The 19,174-nt window shown below is 38.3% G+C and overlaps 1 protein-coding gene across 1 annotated transcript; it reads left to right on the top strand.

Annotated features, from left to right (window-relative positions):
- The first annotated feature begins 1,308 nt into the window (after positions 1 to 1,308).
- Positions 1,309 to 18,945, top strand: LOC111228058 (tetratricopeptide repeat protein 12-like). The gene is made up of 20 exons (XM_022753843.1): positions 1,309 to 1,391; positions 1,659 to 1,680; positions 3,266 to 3,343; positions 3,467 to 3,588; positions 4,003 to 4,062; positions 4,594 to 4,665; positions 5,055 to 5,115; positions 5,386 to 5,574; positions 7,899 to 7,968; positions 8,938 to 9,026; positions 9,658 to 9,826; positions 10,355 to 10,450; positions 11,604 to 11,667; positions 11,752 to 11,880; positions 12,118 to 12,210; positions 12,599 to 12,667; positions 14,532 to 14,633; positions 16,043 to 16,142; positions 16,368 to 16,596; positions 18,805 to 18,945. Exons 3-20 carry the CDS (start codon positions 3,274 to 3,276, stop codon positions 18,872 to 18,874), a joined length of 1,854 nt encoding a protein of 617 aa, XP_022609564.1. The 5' UTR covers positions 1,309 to 1,391; positions 1,659 to 1,680; positions 3,266 to 3,273; the 3' UTR covers positions 18,875 to 18,945.
- Positions 18,946 to 19,174: the final 229 nt, after the last annotated feature.

Here is a 19,174-nt window from a genome sequence, read left to right as displayed (position 1 = left end):
CGAAAGTCTGAGACCACATTATTATAGCCTTTTTGACCCCACTGTATTTCTTATGGCAAGCTTTTGATTCAAATAATAGCTTCGTTCGTTGGTTTTAGCGAACCCGGAGTATTTGTAAAAACAACGCCACTAACTTCAGCGATTCTTCTATGTTTATCTTCTACGGAGTACTGTCACATGTTGTCACAGCTGTAGTGCAGGTGCTTACGAGCGGCCCTGAAGGCATCACGGCACTATGGTAACGTCCAAACTCATGAGGATAACTTCAGCTTTAGCGAACATAAAACAGAGCTACCTAGCTTCTTAAATAATACAAGCAGTTTTGAAAGGGCAAAAGCACGATGGAGGGACTTGAAGACTTCGAGAGTTTTTTAAAGAATGTTGACAAAATAAGTAAGTAATACAGCCGTGAAGCTTATTAGTTAGCTAGCGTTGGTTAAACGAGCAGATGAAGGATCGTCCGTGTTTAAATAGGATACCACATAAGTTAACGTTCATGACATTTTTAACTTTATCATTGGGACAGTCAGGTATTGTTTCACCATATGGCTGTTAAAAACATTTGCCAGCTCATTTAAGTTATTGATGTTTTTTTCCCTGAAGCTAATGGTCAATATATACATTGTAAAAACCATACAATTGGGGACGAGCTGTTTTGTTGTATAGTGTAATGTCCACTTTCATTAAGTTGTTGGAAATTAATAACGTTATTTGGTTACCAGGTAGTTTGTATATTGTGACATACAGTATAAGCTATATGCAAATACAGCAGGTCACAATATATGCAAAATATGCATGGAGAGCTGCAATCATTCGTCGAACTATAGAAAATTAAACAGCAACTATTTTAATGGTCGATTAATCACTTAAATCATTTTTCACATTTGCAGGTTCCAGCTTCTTAAATGTGAAGATTTTATATTCATACATGATAATAAACTAAATATCTTTGGGTTTTGGACTATCGGTCAGTCAGAGCAAGACATTTAAAGAAATAATTTTGGAATGTAGTAAATTATGAAGAGCATATATAGTCCTCTAAACAACTGAGCAATTAATCTATAATAAAAGTCGTTAGTTGAAACCCTACTTGAAACTTTAATCAGGTCAATGAACAATAAACAAAATTGATACACAAAATGTATAGGTAAGATGAACATTTTGCAACATATGTGATTATTATAGTTGCTGAACTTGAATTAAAGTAGTAAAATAAATCACCAATCTTCTTTTCAGGTGAGCTTGTGAAGAATCTCAAGTCTTATGATGTCACAGTCCAGCAAAAAGCAATAGAAGAAGCTGATTCCCACATTGCTGCCTTGAATGAACCTTATAGGACAAAAGTCAACAAGACTACAATCAACACAAAGCCACCACTCAAGCCTTCCTTTGTAAAGACATGCACACAAAGTCATTCACGCACAGTTGCACGCCTGCTCTCGCTCTCTGTCTGTCTTAGTCTTTCTCACTGTCTGTACCTCTCTCTCTCTCTTGCTGTTTCTGTCCCTCAAACACATATAAACAACCAACAACTTCTTGTTATGTTGTCTACTTTGTCCCTTCTTGTCCTGTAAGAAGGACACAGAGATACAGTAAGTAGTGAAAACTAAGGCACTTTTTCTTAACATTCTTCTAAACATTTTTTTCCCATTTTACAGAGTCCGCAGAACGAAGGTCCAGGTGAGCAACAATGAAAATAAATATCTCTGTGGTTGTCCCTTGCAATGAATTGAAACAATGTTTAAGCAGATTTTTTTGTCCTCAGTGCCTATGGTAAGAAAAGGTTCTTATTAACTGAACAAAAAAACTAACAAAATGTATATATTCATTTTCTTCAAAGATAAAGATAAAGAAAATAGTGAAGAACTTGATGTGGCTAAATGTTTTTGATGTGCTTTACTGCTCTGTATATTTTCTGAGACTATGGACTGCCTGAACAAGCACAGCTGTAAAAGATGCAGCCCCTTTCACTTGGGATCTCAGCAGCTGGTGTGAATAACAACAGCCTTGCCTATATAGTACCATGTCCTGACTTACGTGAGTCAGTCTTTTGAGTACAACTTGAAACAGATTTTATAAGGGGCAAAGAGGTTTATTTGTAGTCTACCACTCCTGTGTTACATAGGATTAGTGTTTTTATGTTGCTGCATTGAAATTTACCTCAGGCATGACATTGAGGTTTTTCTTTTTCTTTTTTTTCTTTTTTTTTTTAAATCAACTGTGCCTGTTTGTCAGGTGGGTGACTCACTCTGCACTATAGTAGAAAGAGAGATGCAGCTCAAGGTGTGTCTTTGGCATTAAAGTGACCTGACCATGTTTTGCGCTACCTGCTGTCTTGCATGCTCAGACCAGTGCAGATACCCTCTTATTTTGTGCAATATTTGTCAGTTTTGTTGACAGAGGTTTGATAAGAGTGGGAAGTGAAGTCTTCACTCCCTTATCAAACTGCCAGCGTGTCATGGTGAGGAGTGCACTGCTATGGATTAGAGGATATGAATCACTGGACATGACTGACATGTTTTTGTTGATTTGTTTGTCTAGGGAGTGCTACAATGTTTAATGGGTTGGAGACTTGTAGTATTTACTAAGGTTCAACCTCATAGAAATACTTGTGCCCTCAAACACTGGACAATGTGGCAGAAGCCAAGCAAGTAGGAGCCACCTCTAGGTTAGTGTGCAGTACATTTACTGTACACACTGAGAAGTCACTATGGTGATTTTAAAAGGTGGTATTTTACTTTCTTAAATACACATCATATTCGCCCCTGTACTATGAATGTGGTATTTCATGTAAAATAACTTTTCCTCAAATCAACACTTCTTTTCAATTCTTCCAGAAGTGAAACTCATCAGTAACAACATCAATAACAAATGCATGAACCTTTCACACCTACATGTGTGAAACCACAAACACTGAAGTTAACACATTGTACATTTACTTCACAAAGTCAGGAAGAAAATTAATTCTGCTTGAGGCTGAGAAGACAGTGAAACAGTGTTTAGATTACGTCCAACTGATATTTATTACATTGGACTTGGAGCAATATCTGTCTTTGGCAGAACATTTTTGCATAAACAATCACAAATGACTTTAAACCTAGTTTGAAACTGCATATGTAACTTTAATTTTTATGAGATTGGTAATTGATGATTGGATTTCCCTTATTTAAAATGTGTGACAAAGCTCTGATGATGGAGAACTTGAAGTTAAAATTAATATATTTCACAATGTGAAATACTGTCTAATGACATTTTTTTTGAGCAGAGAGTTTCATGAAGATTATGGAGAGAGATGCTGAAGACAGGAGGATAAAGCGGATTGCTAAAGAGAAAAAGGCAACTGGTAAGTAGTTCTCTGTTCCTTAAAGATGTTGTTGGAGGTGAATAATTTGCTGAAATTTGTGCTCTGTTGGGCTCTGTTAGCAACATGCCCTTTTAACTGTGGTACTGTGTAATGTCACTGCAGCACTCAAAGACAAGGGGAATGAAGCGTATGCTCAAGGCGACTATGAAACTGCTGTGAAGTATTACAGTGATGGCTTGGATGAACTACGGGACATGCAGCCATTGTACACCAACCGAGCACAAGTGAATATCTTCAACCTATGTTGTTCATCTTTTAAATGTTGTACAATTGGGTTGATCACAATAAGATTTAAGGCAAAAGTAACAAATAATTATTTGATTCTCAGAAGAAATCAAAGTGGAGCTTCTTGCAAGTGTGCGTATCACTGTGAAAAAATTATGGAACATTTAGTTTCACAGAGGTCAGGCTGCCATCTATTGATTTTAATTTCAGTATGATTATGCCCACATGTAGTTAAGTTAATTGTACGGTCAATATGTTCCCTTCCAAAGACCCAGCATCTTGAAAGTCTGCTCTGTGGTATATTAAACAATGCTACACTACTAAATCACAGTATTTACTTTGTGAAGCCAGATTTATTTTATTTTTGTCAGTGTTTGATGCCCAGTTACTGTCTAATGTTTAAATCTATTTAGGCCTACATCAAGCTGGGAAAGTACAAAGAAGCCATCAGTGACTGTGAATGGGCCCTGAAGGTAAGACCTGGCTGATGACTTGGGTCAGTCAGTCGCTGTCTCATTTGTCATCTCATAGTGTCATCTGAGGCACTGTTCTATATGAACATGGGAGCATGGATAACAGTGGGCTATGCTTTTTTCTGTACTGCACTCAAACAAACAGTAATATGTGCAGGATACAGGCCATCAGCAGTGCAAAAATATTCTCTGAAGAGAAGATTGTGAACATTGTGTTGTGAAGAGAACATTTAAGTGCATAAAAATAACAGTGTTTATGAGTTCCTCCTAATTTAATTTTTTTTGGAGATATATTGTCTTTAGGATTCTCAAGCTAAATGCAGGTTTACAATGCAAGTCCTAGGCTAGTTTTGGATGATACATGTGCTCTATACCCTCTATAGTGTAGTACGTCTGTGACATTCAGATTGAATATTTCCTTCTTACTATGCAAGTGTTATCAATGCAGAAGCATTAAATGACCATTATATGTAGATGTGCTGCAAAAGCGCTTTAACTAATACACATACATAATCATTTTCTCTCTATCAGTGTAATGAGAGGTGCATAAAGGCTTATGTACACATGGGCAAAGCATTTATGGAACTGAAGAAATATAATGAGGCAAGTATAATTATCTCCTAACATTTAATCACTAGTTTTTTTTCACTCATCACTCATGTGTATAGATAATTACACTTGGCGAATTATCTAAGTATAGCAGAGACATGGCTACATTATGTAAGTTGTATGGCTTAAATAGACAACAAAGTTAATAAGTATGAGCATGTTAAGAGCATATAATATAATATTCGTTTTATCTGGTAAAAATCTTCATTTAATAAAATTGTTGCAAAGTGCATCATAGTTTTCTATATACCACATTGTTGTGCTGAGATACCGAAGGCTTTTGGTGTGGTGAAGATAATATTAAGTTCCATGGGTCTAGAAGAGACCACTGAAGCACATCGTGTAACCATTAACAAAACATTTTTTTTTTTTCTCTTTTTCAGTCCAGACACTGCTTTGAAAAGATAGTGGAAATTGAACCTGGAAGGGAGAAGATGGTAAAAGGTAAAGAAAAAAAAGGTTTTTCAGGGATTAGATCAGGAAAACTTTGATGTTTTTGTGAGAACTATCCTCATTGGCCATGTATCATGTCACAATGTTCCATGAGATTCAGTTTCATTATTATTCCATGAAACATTTATACAGTACATTGCAGCAAATGTTCTGCCAAATATGCCCCACATTACAGTGCAGCTATAGTTACTGTTTTGGAATAACTTTCTGTCAGATTGGTTTGCTTTTTCTTCTTTTATCTTCTTTGTTTTCTTCATGCAGAATACCTGATCCAGGTAGGTTTGGAAGCGGAGAGAGAGAATCAGGAGATGAATGCGAGGGAGGAGTTTGACAAGGGAGAGGTGAAGGCCAGAACGGTGCCTCAGCTTCTTGAGAAGCTGTCAAGGCCCGGCCAGATGCCCCTCTTCTACCGCGGAGGATTGGAGCTTCTCTTACAAGCAGTTACTGACTGTGAGGGTCGTTCAGGGAGAAGCTTTGCACAATTATCTTCCTCCTCTAATCTCTTTTTGCCCACTCTTTCCCCAATAACCTGCTTCACTTGTCTATCTATTCCCTAGTTTTATCGCTAAAATGATTGCAAGAGATCAGCCTTCAGGGCAGAGTGGTTAAGAAGACTTGAAGGAGAAAAAGAGATTTGATGCAGTTAGTACACCCAGCGAACATCTTAGGGCACAGCATTGTTCTGTGACAATGGAAGAGAGGGGAAACCTTATGCTGTACATCACTGGTTTCTCTTCATGCTCCATTTGCTCGTCATAGTGAGCAACATAGGCTATGAAGCCACATTGAAGAGCAAAACCTAAGTGCTGCCTGCTGATCCACTGTGCTAAGGACAGGCGTATATATTCTGTTACACTATGTAATGCAAAAAATTTTCACCTAAACAGTTTCCTGGCTGGTGTGATTTGATTTGTGATTCTGATTATCTCAATTAGCAGACTTAGACATTCCCATGGCCTGCCATTGCTGATGTAATTTGGTTGCTGAACTGCTGAGTGGGTAGAAATGACAGCTGCTCCATCAGCTAAGTAATGTTGTTATGAAAAATGAATGAATGAATATTTAAAAATAAAATGACTAATGCTAAGATACTGTGCTAGCTTTTAGCCTAGGTAGAGGGTTGTGCAGGTATCAGTTGCATTTGGTGTCGAGAGCAAGTAAAGAGGACGGTTATTGTGGCACGACAGAAAACACTATTAAGTCTTCTGGAGCTATTTTGGGTGCAATTAAATGAAACATCCGTGATAGCTGGTGTCCATTCCATAACCTTAGTGCCATGCCTGTACTCAACCCTGTCAGATTTAGAGTCTGTAGCTAGTGAATGGTGGAACCTGTCCTGTCTGTCTGTTGGTTCTGTAGAATTATGACACGGTAGCCTGAAGTCCTCTGGATGGACGAGAGCCCTGGAACATGCCAGAGATGATCAAAACTTGTATATATTTCAGGGCAAGAATGAGCTACTGTCAGTAGACCTGGAATTTCAAGCAAGAGCAAAAAAGATCTCATAAAACTTATTACACACTATAGCTGTTCATAAAAGTACTACAACAAATGCCATACCGCACCATAATCATGGAAACTTTTGCAGAAGACAAATCATGTCAGTGCATTAGTGTGGTTCTGGCACAGTAGTTTCAGGTGAATTGGTACAAACAGACTAGGCAGGAGCATACACTTGCAGCCCAAAATCTTCTCAGCACATGGCAAAAGAATTGTGAGCTTGTGCTGTCAAAGTGGGACATTTGATAGACATGAGATATTTCACTGCGTGCACCCAACTTATAATGGTGGTACAAAAGTAACTGATATTTGTTTACCAAGTCGTCTATTGTATGAAAAGAGGCCATTGTAGACAGACAGCAGTTGCTCTTCACCAGGTTGTTGACCCCTCCTCTGTCAGCTGCTGATATTTTTGTGAATGTTTTTGATCCAGCAAATGACTTTGAAACCCCACATGGCAAACAGAACTCTTTTTTAGCGGTTGCCAAAAGGCTGAAGCTTTTTATAAAATAGATTAACAGTTATCAAGGTCAATGGCCCTCTCAGTATTTATTTTGTTATAGTTCAGCTAAGGAAGAAGTACTGACATGCTCCATCCCATTGCTTCCCTCATACAGGCCGTGTATAACTACAGGTACTTTGACCACACAGCTGGAAAAGATGAGTGAATCTTAAAGCTTGTCCTTGAGCAAACCATAAAGCTGTAAAAAAAAAAAAAAACAGAAAAAGAAAAAAAGAAGACTTAAATTATAGTGTAATGCTAACTTTCTATTTTTGTTTTGACCTGTATTTTTATTTGTAATACACCATATTTTTTGCTCTGGCTGTCCTCTGCAGAATGGCAAACATTTCTTATCAAATTCCTCTTTTTCTTCATTTAGATGAATAAAAGTATACTGTCAAATGATATAATGCCTGTCTCACAGTGCCATTCAACTGAAAAGGGCAAACATTACATAACTCACAACTGAAAGGATCTCAGCAGGGCTGACATTACAAGCTTTTGCCCCTAAAAGTACTCTCTCAGTGCTCTGCTCTACTTTTTTATACTCCAACTCATTATTCGTGGAAAATAGACCTTCCTCACTGTACCTCACACTCTCAACATACTTTATTTATTCTTTTCTATCATGCCCTTGACTTTAAACCAGTGAACAAGGAAAGTTAAACTGAAAGAGTGGTGCTTTGTTTCTCTAAAACCTGGAGGCTACCTGGTGATGACGTACTGTATAGTTTTTTGTCCTCTTACACTATCTACTGTTCTCTTCTAACAGGTACAGGCCAGACCCTTTTCAGACTGAACAATGGCTTTAGTATCATCAGCAGCAATGACATGGTGAGGAGGTAAGGAGACCAGAGGGAGAGGTAGCTGTCAGCCCTCAGAGGAGCTCTGACAGATGGACCCACAGACAGGGGCATACAGAAACAATGATGGCCTAAACTAGTGAGATCATTCTTCGCCCCCTCTCTCTCTCACTGGTTGTTCGTGTGATAGCCCAAAGAGGAAAAGATGATCACACTGGAGACCGAGACAAGTGCTGAAATGATCAAAGGCTCTGTGTTTTGTCCCAGAAAGAGGGGGTGTTTTCGTACAAGATGCAAATTATGACTCCCTCATGTCAGATCACTAAGGTTATTATTAACTTGTCACATACTTTCCATGCTGTCCATTGTTAGCACTGTCATTATTCAAGTTACAACACTGTGTCTGGGAGGTGGAGGGTACAGAGAAATTGCAGTCTGAGTTTGATTAAAAATAGCCAATAAGGATACTGCTGTGAGCCAGATGAACCAACTAGAATCTATGTGAGCCATGTAGCAGAGAAGGCCAGTGTCATTGCCAGGTCCTGATCAAAGTAAGAAGAAGTCATCCATAGTGCCCCTCACCTAATAAACCTACAGTACAGGTCTATAAAAAGAAATAAAAAGTGTTTTTGAGATGGCTATTATATAATTCAATTCAAACATATTCGGATAAGAAATCAGGCTATAACCTTCTGTCAACATGTAGCAGCACATACAAGCTTTGTTGTGACAGAGACAGTTGCGATGTGTCAATTGCAAACACCTCAGTGGGAAAACATACAGTATGACTTCCCAGGTGACATGTGACCGATGGCCTATCATCATTTGTTGTGTTATATCCTGTTTTTGTAGTTTCAGTTTTGTTTCCATACTTCCATATTGTGCTGTGCTAAGATACATTCTAACAGGAAAGAGTTTCATTATGTAACAGTAATAATTCACTTTGATTTATGGTTTGTCAATTAGAGTAGAACTAAGCTAAGATCACTAAGTTTATTTTCTCCACAGTTGCCTGTTGCCGAATACAAAGGGTCCAGACAGCCAGCAGTTATGTGTGTCTGTTCTGAAGTTATGGAGGGTTATTTGCTGTGGAAATGGTATGTAGATCATTGAGTCACATTTCATTTTCTGTCTTTGACTGTGTAACAGTTGGCTCTCATTGATTTAGCACAAAATAATTAAATAACTGAAATACTTATGCTAGAACGGGACTCGGTAGATTGCATACCTGTGCTAAGGCAAAACAATCCGACATGTCTACAACAAATTATAGACTCATAGATTGTCAGATTTCTTACATCGAGATCCATACATCTTTTCATGAGAATTTGATGAAAGTGTCGAAAAATGTCCTATCTCATAATCTTTTTGAACAAACAAACAATCAAAAACATGAGAACATAACCTTCTTGGTGGAGGTATTAATCCTCTATTGTGGCATTGTGTTATTACGACACAGCTCGTCAGTGAGATACTTAAGCCTTCTCTTTCGTCATGCCTTCATTTGTCTTTGAATCACACGAGCTATTTGGCTTCAGACACTAAGCTGTTTGTGCCAACTGAGATAATTTGTTTACACAGCTATTCACAATATGTATATGTCAATACCATATGAGCAACAAAGCATATCTTCAGTGCAGCATAGGTTGTTGTTCCGTGGGAATATAACTTGGCACTGTGTCCAGTGAACTCATTTGTTGTACATACCCTGTCTTCTTTTGCTTTCAGATGAAAACCAGAAGATGTTGATGACATGCCCAGTCACCAGACAAGCCACTATTGACTTAGTAACATCAGAGCATTTTGCAGTACGGAAAGAATGTCTGGCATTACTATGTATGTACTCACAGATGCCACACAGCAGGCGTTTGGCCATTGACAGCCTGAATGTGCACATGTAAGACATTTCTTTATGTTTCATCCCATGCAACTTAAAAGAGCAATAACTGCAGGAATGGAATTACATAGACAGAGTAAGAGATGGTTGGATTTCTGTATGTCCTAATTAACCTAATTATTTATAATACTTTTTCTTTTACCTTCTCCCATCCCAATAGGTATTTAAAATTACATTTTGTCCCCATATTAAAATCATTGGAGGGACTTTAGGTCAGATGGTCATTCATTTTTTATATATGTTAATTGCTTTGCTTGCTACAGAGTTTTTAAAATGACACCGAGTGGCCCAAATGAATTCTTATTATCGTTATGTTTGATAATATCTGAGGTGCAGCTAATTGAATTTTTAGAAAATTAGGAAGAACGAGTACAAACGTACAGAATATTAATTGAAATCTTAATAATATTCATTAAGAACATGTCATTTTGCAAAATGGCTAATTCACTATTTCTTTGTATTTATCTCTTCTATTTCCCTATCTACTGTATGTCTTTATCTCACTCTACTCTTAATCTGGGTTTAAAGGTTAGTGAGGAACCTCATGGTGTGCATCTCACAGCCAAATCAGCAGCAGGAGAACACAGCGGTCAACATTCTGGAGAACTTTGCAGCAGAAGACAAGTATTAAAGATATGATACACAGCCAAACATAATACAGTATTCTCCTCACTCCTTAAAAAGTGATTGTTTTCATATCTGGACGGGGAAATATATATTTCCAGATACTCAACAACAGAATTCAGAATATGATCCACAAGACAGTCTATTATCCTCCCATACTGTAAATCATATCCATATATATTAAAAGCACTTTAAAATCCACCCACGTGAGGAGAGGTCCCCTGAGAAATGGGAAATGTGGCGTCTTTAATAAATCAGCATGTGCTTTCCAAGTGTTAATGTCACTCGAAGGCAAAAGGCCGTTCTAAAACTGCTTCCCTTTCTAGCGCCTCATGAAAATAAACATGAAAGGACAACCCAGGCTCTCGAACACAGCAGGAAATAAGTCGAGGTGTCAAGCAGTGAAATGGGGAGATCAATTTTCCCTGTCTATAGCTCAAAGAGAGTTACTCAACAAAAACGTGTTATATCCTACGGAGGTTTTCTCTTCGTTGTAGAAGCTCAACTGGATCAATGTTGGTGTTTCATGGATATTTTTGTTTCAGGGTGAAAATTAAGACAACTGGTCCAAATTCCAAATCTTTCAAATCTCTTCCTGGTAAAACATGTACAGAATGTATACAGATTTTCACACATGCATTTATGTATCGAACACTAAATATACATGGCATATTGTTTGTATATATATATATATATATATCCTATATTGTTTTTAGTCATAAGTCAATGGCAGCTGGATTGAGGTGTGTAGAAACAAAGAACACAGCAAATCCATCTGTCTTTTATTGCCTGTGAAGTGGAGGAATTAGAAACTTCAGAGACATAAGAATGAATTCTTTTTAACCACTGACATCAACTACACCACTGATTTTGTTTGAAGATTTTACCCGCTCAGTTAACAGAGTTCTTGATTTACTTACTTGTGTCATGCTGAGCTGTGAAGAACTTAAGATTCAACTTGACCTCACTCACTACCTCACCCAAGCATTTGTGCTCTTTGTAACAAGTTCTGTATGTGCTACTACTGTTTCATAGTGGAATCTTTAAGATTTTTAAGATCTTTAACCATTGTGAATATTTATACATATACACCTTTATACACAGTATATTTGTCTGACATGTACAATAGAAATATTTTCATATTTTCTTACAGATTTTGCTTTCAGTTAAGGAATGTGTTGACAGACTCTGTCATTGTGCCATTTACAACAATGCTGGTAAGATATGTAGATATTTGCATACGCTGTGTGTGTGTGTGTGGGTGTCTGGGCAAATGTACACATCTGTTTCTTATTTTTCAGAGAAATATGACCAATCATCATATCCTTCCATCACTGATATTGGCCATTGGCTGTCTGGCTCGAGACGGCGTCATCCGTCACAAACTTGCTCATGATCCAGAATGTTGGAAGGCCTTTCTGGTTGCCATTGTTAGTAAGATTACTAACTGACTGTTCAGAAAAGTGCAGGTTGCTTATTCTTTGAGTTAGTCATTGATGTTCAGACAAGAGATAAAACACTTCAGTATAGTGTTGATGTCACAATTAGACCCAAGAGACGTCTGTCCTGGATGGTATGAAAATATTTTGGTGTTGTTTATACTATTTGCATGCATATAGAGTGCAATACATGTTATTCACCTCTGAATTTGTTGCTTTTAATTGCAGAGGCAGTGCAGTGCATATGAATACAAAGAGATCCTTTACTCTATGCTTGGGCTGATCATCAGCCTTTCAACCATGACTTCTCCAGTCATCCAGGTAAGTCCGATGACACCTGCCTAGGTATATTAGCATATATTACAAGTGCTCTTGCAAAAAAATAAATACATAAAATTATTACTAATGATGATAATGTTTCTTAGGCAAGGTCAAGCTGAACTGTCATTCTGGTTGAAGCCTTAAACCTTAAAAGAAAGACCAGTTTAAATAACTTTTAAGCAGAAAAATTGTAATTGAAAATGCTCTCCTCACTAGTAAAAATAATTGAAAATAGTTGTAGTCATATTCTAAAAACCGAATAAAAGTAAATGGACAAGGGGAGCAATGGGAGCATTTGTGTGAACCATGATGTGTGATGTCACCTATTCAGAGGTGACATATATATGAAAATTGGCTTGGCCACTTTTCTGTCTCTGCCTTTTTGTAGGAGCATGCGGTTTCACTCTGTGACTGCTGTCTGGGCCTGCTGAGGGACAGTGACGGAGGAGTAATAACTGTGAGTGAAGCTAACTTTAGCACTACACTATAGAACTCAGGAGGGCTGAAAAAAGATTCATATAGTAGGACTTGGAAACCTTAATCACATATTTAGTTACTTTGTTTTACCCATTAGGTTTTCATGTTTGGCTATATTACTGTGTTGGACTAAGTAAAGTTTGACAAATATTCCTTAAAGATTTTTAAAAAGTTCTTGTTTGTTTTCCAAACTTGTGTACATCCTATGAAGCAAAAGCCTTTTCTTTCAGGTAGCTAGACATTTGTCTTGAGTAATGGGTCTTTTCTAGGGCTTGTGAGCTCACTGGCAGTGGGCCCCAAAAGGCGGTAACAGCAATCCACAATGTTCACAGGATCTTATATATGGGCCATTACAGTTGATTAAAGCTCTAGCTCCAGGTGCTGTTGTCTGCGCTAATGGCTGTTATAGCAGTTTCATACTGCCTATGCAATGCCCTCAGAGTGCCACACGTCCACCCATCTGTCTCTTTTCTCTGTTTTAGTGCTCACTTATTGCCTGGCTGGCACTTTCGAATCTTTTTTCATCTGATGCCAGCTTCGTTTTTGTACTTCTTATCTTGTCTTATCATGTCTTGACTTTGCTTACTTTCTTTTCTCTTTTATGCATTATAATAGTTACAACAAAGTCATAAAGCCAAAATCCACTGCAGTGCTGTTTTTTCAGTTGAGAAAAAAGATGAGAGAAGGTGTGAGGAGCAACCAGATATGTTTGCTGTCACTCTGGTCACCTTCCACCAGCCATGAGATAAAATGTGATAAGATTTAAATTTAAATGTTTAAGCTGCATTAATCAGAATTAGGCATAAGGGGGCAAAGGAAATCCATAAAAAGCTGATAGACAGACGGCCCTGATGACCCTGACAGTATTATTGTCTTTAAATTGTTATGGCTAACATTTTAACCAACCATTGCACTTTAAAATGTAGCTGAGAGGGAGCAATGTGTTTCTGGCTGCCTGATAAATGAAAGTCTTCATTATCCATTTTTTATCTGGGTCTTTAGCTGCTAGGTGTTTGGTTTTCTTTACTAGCTAGTCACTAACTTTGTGTGTCTGCCTTTTGTTGCCGAGTAGGCAGCATGCAGGGGGTTAATCAGAGCCTATTTTGTGAAAATGGCTGCCTGCTGCTGCTATGAACATGACTGCAGTGTCACTCAACTGAAAAATGTATGGGTTGAAGTGGGAGTTTAACTGTCCCATAGATGCGTGTTTTTTAAAAAAAAAAAATTGTTCTCTCGAATTAATAATTTCTGCCTTCACTTACGAGTAATTTTCTCAAATTACTAATTTGCGTACTAAGTATACTCATTTCACTCCCTCTACTTGGTAATTCATACACTCAATTTACTTTGTGCCCTCAGATGGCTAAATCATGCCCCCAAATTACTGTATGTAATGATGTGTAATTCAAGACAAAACGAGCACCCATGCGTGACCTTTCTCTAAATTTCATGCTTGTATTGGTATGCTTCTATTGTTATACTTGTACTTCTCATCTTTTTTTCATCATCCTGTCCTTGAAAAGGTAACTATAGTTTTATATTCACTCAAAACATGTTTTCACACTATTTTCTCACCATCTTTACAATGCACTCTCTGTACATACTGCAGACACTCAATAGCAATGACTGATTTCATGTCTTGAAACAACAGTTTTCAATTTTCCTATTCTCCATCTTTTTCCTACCACACTCTCCTATTCTCCTTGTCTTTTATACTGATAGCTTTCTTTATGCTGTAGCTGTTGTCTCTTGATTTTGTGGCATTCTGTGTATTTCTCTGCTGTTCTGCTCTTTATCTTCTGTTATCTCCTTGTCTAATAGCAACATTCCTCTTTGTCCTCTAGAGAGTCACAGGTGTGCTGAGCACTGTCCTCCCTCAGTCCTCTGAGGCTGTTCTCCATGTTATCCAGGGGGATGTGGTTCGGAGTATGTGCCGGTTGCTGAAGGTACATAGCTTCTGTGAATACATCAGTTTACTGGTATCTTACTTGTGGAATGATGCTCCATTTCCCAACCACCTTTAAACAGATTCATTGTTCTGATTCTGATTTCTCACACGTCATGTAAACAAGAAACCTGATTTCTGTAATTGTGGATGGAGATTAGAGGCGCCTGATTTCCCCAGCTAGATATCTCCTGGAGAAGGCTGATTTATCGGCCATGCATATGATTAACCAGCATTTCAGATCGCCTGTTTACTTGGGCATATGTGCATGACAACAACTTCGGAGAGGGAAAGTAACAGCTGAGAAGGCAGATTAAAAGGAGAGAAGTTGACACAAAGTAGCCTCTTGAAGTCTAAATAAACAGTTTTCTACAGCTGAACTTTTGGCTTGACCTTGTTAAAGACACATTTACACTGTAAGGCATTGCTATGTTCCGTCTCTCTGTGCTGTCAGTCTGCTGTTACACACACACACACAAAAAGTGAGGACCTCAGGAGTGACACAGCACAACTAATACAGTTAAAACTAGAATGGCACTCAGTAGAGCACATACCTCCACCAAAGCCAAACAATCCTACATGTCTTTTGTTCTCAATTATAGCTTTATCTATTCATTGTTTTTAATCCTTACGCAAGACAGCTGCATGGTTTTATTATTGTGTGATTTTAATAGTTGAATATTGAATGACAGTGATGTAAACATTCCTAAATACTGATGGTGTTTCCTTCCACTAGATCTGGATTATTATCTGGATCTGCACCAAATTGTACAAACTTATTGATGTCAACACCATAAATATTTCATTTCCGTCCCTCCTTGGCAGAGGCAATAAGAAAACCATGGGGGAAAAATCAGGTTGGGGATAGAAGAGAAACCTGATTTTTGACCAGTTGCAAGTATATGTGGATTTCCAGTAACCACATCACTGTACCACATTAAAACTACTGGATATAAACGCACTATAACTGTGTGGTGCATTTATGTGCTATTGTGAAGCTCCAGATATCTGCCACTTGCATCCCCAGCATTGCATTGACACATAGCAGTGATTGCTGATCAGCAATGTATTCACAAGCTACGTTTTAACAAAATCTAAAAATAAACAACAACAAAAAAGAAAGAATCAAAACCAGATTTTCTGACTGCCTGGCTCATAGCCTTTCATAGCCCATAGTACATTCACTATCATCATGATCTACAAACAACAAATATGACTACTTTTATTTGTATACTCATTAATGTTTCTGAATGTGATTATATTTTAAGTAACTGCGCATTTACACTTCTGATATAATTCCATTACAGGTCAGTTTTTCTTCATACCTTGTGTGATCTCTGCGTGTAAAGTTAGAGTTTACAAACATACTTTCTACTTTTTCTATGCCATTTTATGTGTCTGTCTACCCAGAAAAGCGGGCCAACTGCCACCAAGTATGCCATTAAGACGCTGACAGTGTGCACTGCTGCCAGTCATTTGGCACGGGAGGAGCTGGTGAAGTCTGATAAAAGTGAGAAATGATTGACATGTTAGCAGTACTTTAACAAGCTCTTTCATTAGTCCATGAATAATATTTTAGGGGTTGACCTAATATGCAAATCCAAGTGTGTGTGTGTCTACATTCATGTGCACATGTGTGAGTGCAGTGACAGAGTGCATGTCAGTGCATGTGTGTTTAATATATTTAACTCTGCTATTCTCTTCTAATTTGTTATTCATTTATTGTTCAACACAGAACTGTCTATCTTACGTCATTTGCTGGATTCCAGCTGTGATGAGATGGTGTCAGGAAATGCAGCCCTTTGCTTGGCCCACTGCCTTGAGTTGGAGGGAATTGCCAGCAACCTGCTGGGCACTGATATTGTGCTACGGCTGCTGCGCAATGCTGCAGGGGATGCAAAGAAGACAGCTGTGCAGCAAAATGCAGCGATTGCTCTGGGGAAGCTGTGTCGATCTGAGCCCAGGTACCCTCTCGCTCTACAAACCACATGCTGTTGATTACATTCTAGAAACTAGCCTCAAGGAGCATTGATAGACCTGACGAAATGCCACACTGACAGTGAGCTGATGTGATGTTACGGCTCCGGTTAAAGAAGCCAAATTATTTTTTTTTAGCCCAGGCTGGCCTGAAATATTCAAATATTTATTTGTTATTTTGTTATTTCCAGTATTCACACATTGTTTATCATATTGTTAGCTTGTTATTGTTTGTGCGCACACACACACACACACACACACACACACACACACACACACACACACACACACACACACACACACACACGCACGCACATACATACATACACATGTAGGCTACACAGTTGTTGGGCATTGGTAGGTTATCAATTAATAATAATATTAAAGCTATCCTCCGGGAACCACCTTTTGCAAGGAAGGACAGTCAACATTGACACAGTCTCAAAATATACTGTTAATTTGGATCTCTAAGTAATGAACTGAATAACTAGTAGGATTTGCAGTTGTGCAGAGTAGACGGTGGCAACATTCAATCTTATGCAACGATAATTAGAATAGCAGGTATACTCATACGCATTTATTTACAATATCAGACAAGTAAAACATACAATATCTGATCTAGTGAGCTGTACTATATACAGGTGTGTGTGTGTGCATGTGTGTGTGCCTGTGATGAAACAGACAAGGGCAAAATGGCTGGTTCAAAATGGCTGCTGGGACCACATGGCCTAAACAAAAGAAACTACACAAGATGCTGGTCCATGTAGGGTAGGGAGAGTGTGTGTTTCTTTGTTCTGTACTTAGCAGTACTGTCTAGGCCTGTCTGGCTGTGTGGCATCTGTGTCTGTGAGGAAGTCCCTGGTTGCTCCTTTGTTCCTTACAAAGTTAGCTGCTTGATGCTAACTCTATTTTGTGGTTCCTGTTGTTTGTAGAAATCAGCTGACAGACTCTGTGTCGTGGCCGCTGGTGCTAAATCAAACTTGTTCACTCCTGACTAGTCTTAAACAGGCACTTGTGACGCTGCCGTTAAGGAAGAGTGCAGGTCAGCTGTCTGCTGTGAGCAGACCTGCAGACAAGAGGTTCCGGGTATTAACAGTGCTAATGTGGTGCTGAGAGCCATGTTGCTCCCACAGAGAGTTGGGCCAGAGAGAGGGTGTGCTCCCGCAGCTGGGTGAAAGAGCCAGAAAGAGAGAGAACAAAGGGGCACCGCTGGTTTAGTTGGTCTGGTGACACCCTGCGTCGCATGTCACACAGTGACCAATAAAAGCTGGTTGTTACAGCCCATGGTGGGTTGTACACCCAGGTGTGAAAGGTGAAGGATTCTGGAGGACTGAATTGAAATGGACGTCTTTTCTCTATAAAAAAGAACATGTGGTCTCCACCATTTGAACGGCCTGAGGCCCAACAGTCATTCTGTGCATGCCATTATTGGCTGACTGTGCTAATACACAGTGACAGCTATAACCTTACCACTCTTTCTTAATATTTGCTGTTGGTTTACTGCTTAATCATGATAGATAGACTGATAGCCAGCAGAATACTAAACCATGTCAAGGAAGTCTTGGAAGACGGAAAGAAAGAAAAAGGGAGAGAGAGACAATATTGACTTCATAAAATTGGTCTTAAGTTTCGATTTATCTTATGAAACTAGTTAATTTAGTCCATCAACATTGCTGCCAGCTTAGATATATTTTTGGGCTACAACCAATGATTTTTTTCCCCCAATATCTATTATCTATCTGCCAACTAGTTTCTCGATACCAATCTTTTAGTTTTTGGATATTTTCATAAAATTGTGAAAAAATACAAAAGGTATAATTTTCAATTTCCAATTTCCATATGTGTGAACACATTTTTATTTCTACTCTCCAAGTTGAGTTAAATACAATCTAATCACATTCTAGCTGAACAATGATGTTTTGCTGCTGTAGGCCAACTTTCATATCCTGTACTGTGGTATCGCTCTGATTATGTGAGCATAATTGTTGTGTTTTAGTATCCTAAATAATGGAAGACAGCAGCAACAGTCTTTTTCTTCCTCTTTAGCTCCAGGCTACAGACCTCTTCTGTGACTGTGTGGAGGATGTGCTGATCTTTAGTTCCAAAGCTCACAAATTCAGAAAAGCCTGGTTTCAATTGAATGCAAACCCACTGAACACTCTTTCACCGTGTTTGTCTTTTGTCTTCATTTCCAGACATTTGAACAAACTTCGAGAATTACACGGCCTTGAGATCCTGCACTCCTGTATGAAGCTCATCACATGAACTCCTGATAACATGTTTTACAATCATGCTTGTCATCAGTCTTGTTCTCTTCTATATTCTATTTAGACAAAAAAAACCCAACATATTCCTTGTCGTCATATCATCTGAATTCTTTTTTTTTTTTTTTTGACGAAAACTAAGCCTGTCTCAAGAATAATTAAAGATTTATTTCATTTGAATAAAATTCTACTCCTAATTGCTTAATCTACATAAACAAGGTCATACACATTAGCAATGTTCTTGGCTGTCCTTGTTTTTCATGCCCATGTGAATTTATATGGTTAATTATTATGAATATAC

The sequence above is a fragment of the Seriola dumerili genome, unplaced genomic scaffold, assembly GCF_002260705.1.
Source record: "Seriola dumerili isolate Sdu_G_001 unplaced genomic scaffold, Sdu_1.0 BDQW01000199.1, whole genome shotgun sequence".
NCBI lineage: Eukaryota > Metazoa > Chordata > Actinopteri > Carangiformes > Carangidae > Seriola > Seriola dumerili.
This window is presented reverse-complemented; position numbering and strand designations above follow the sequence as displayed.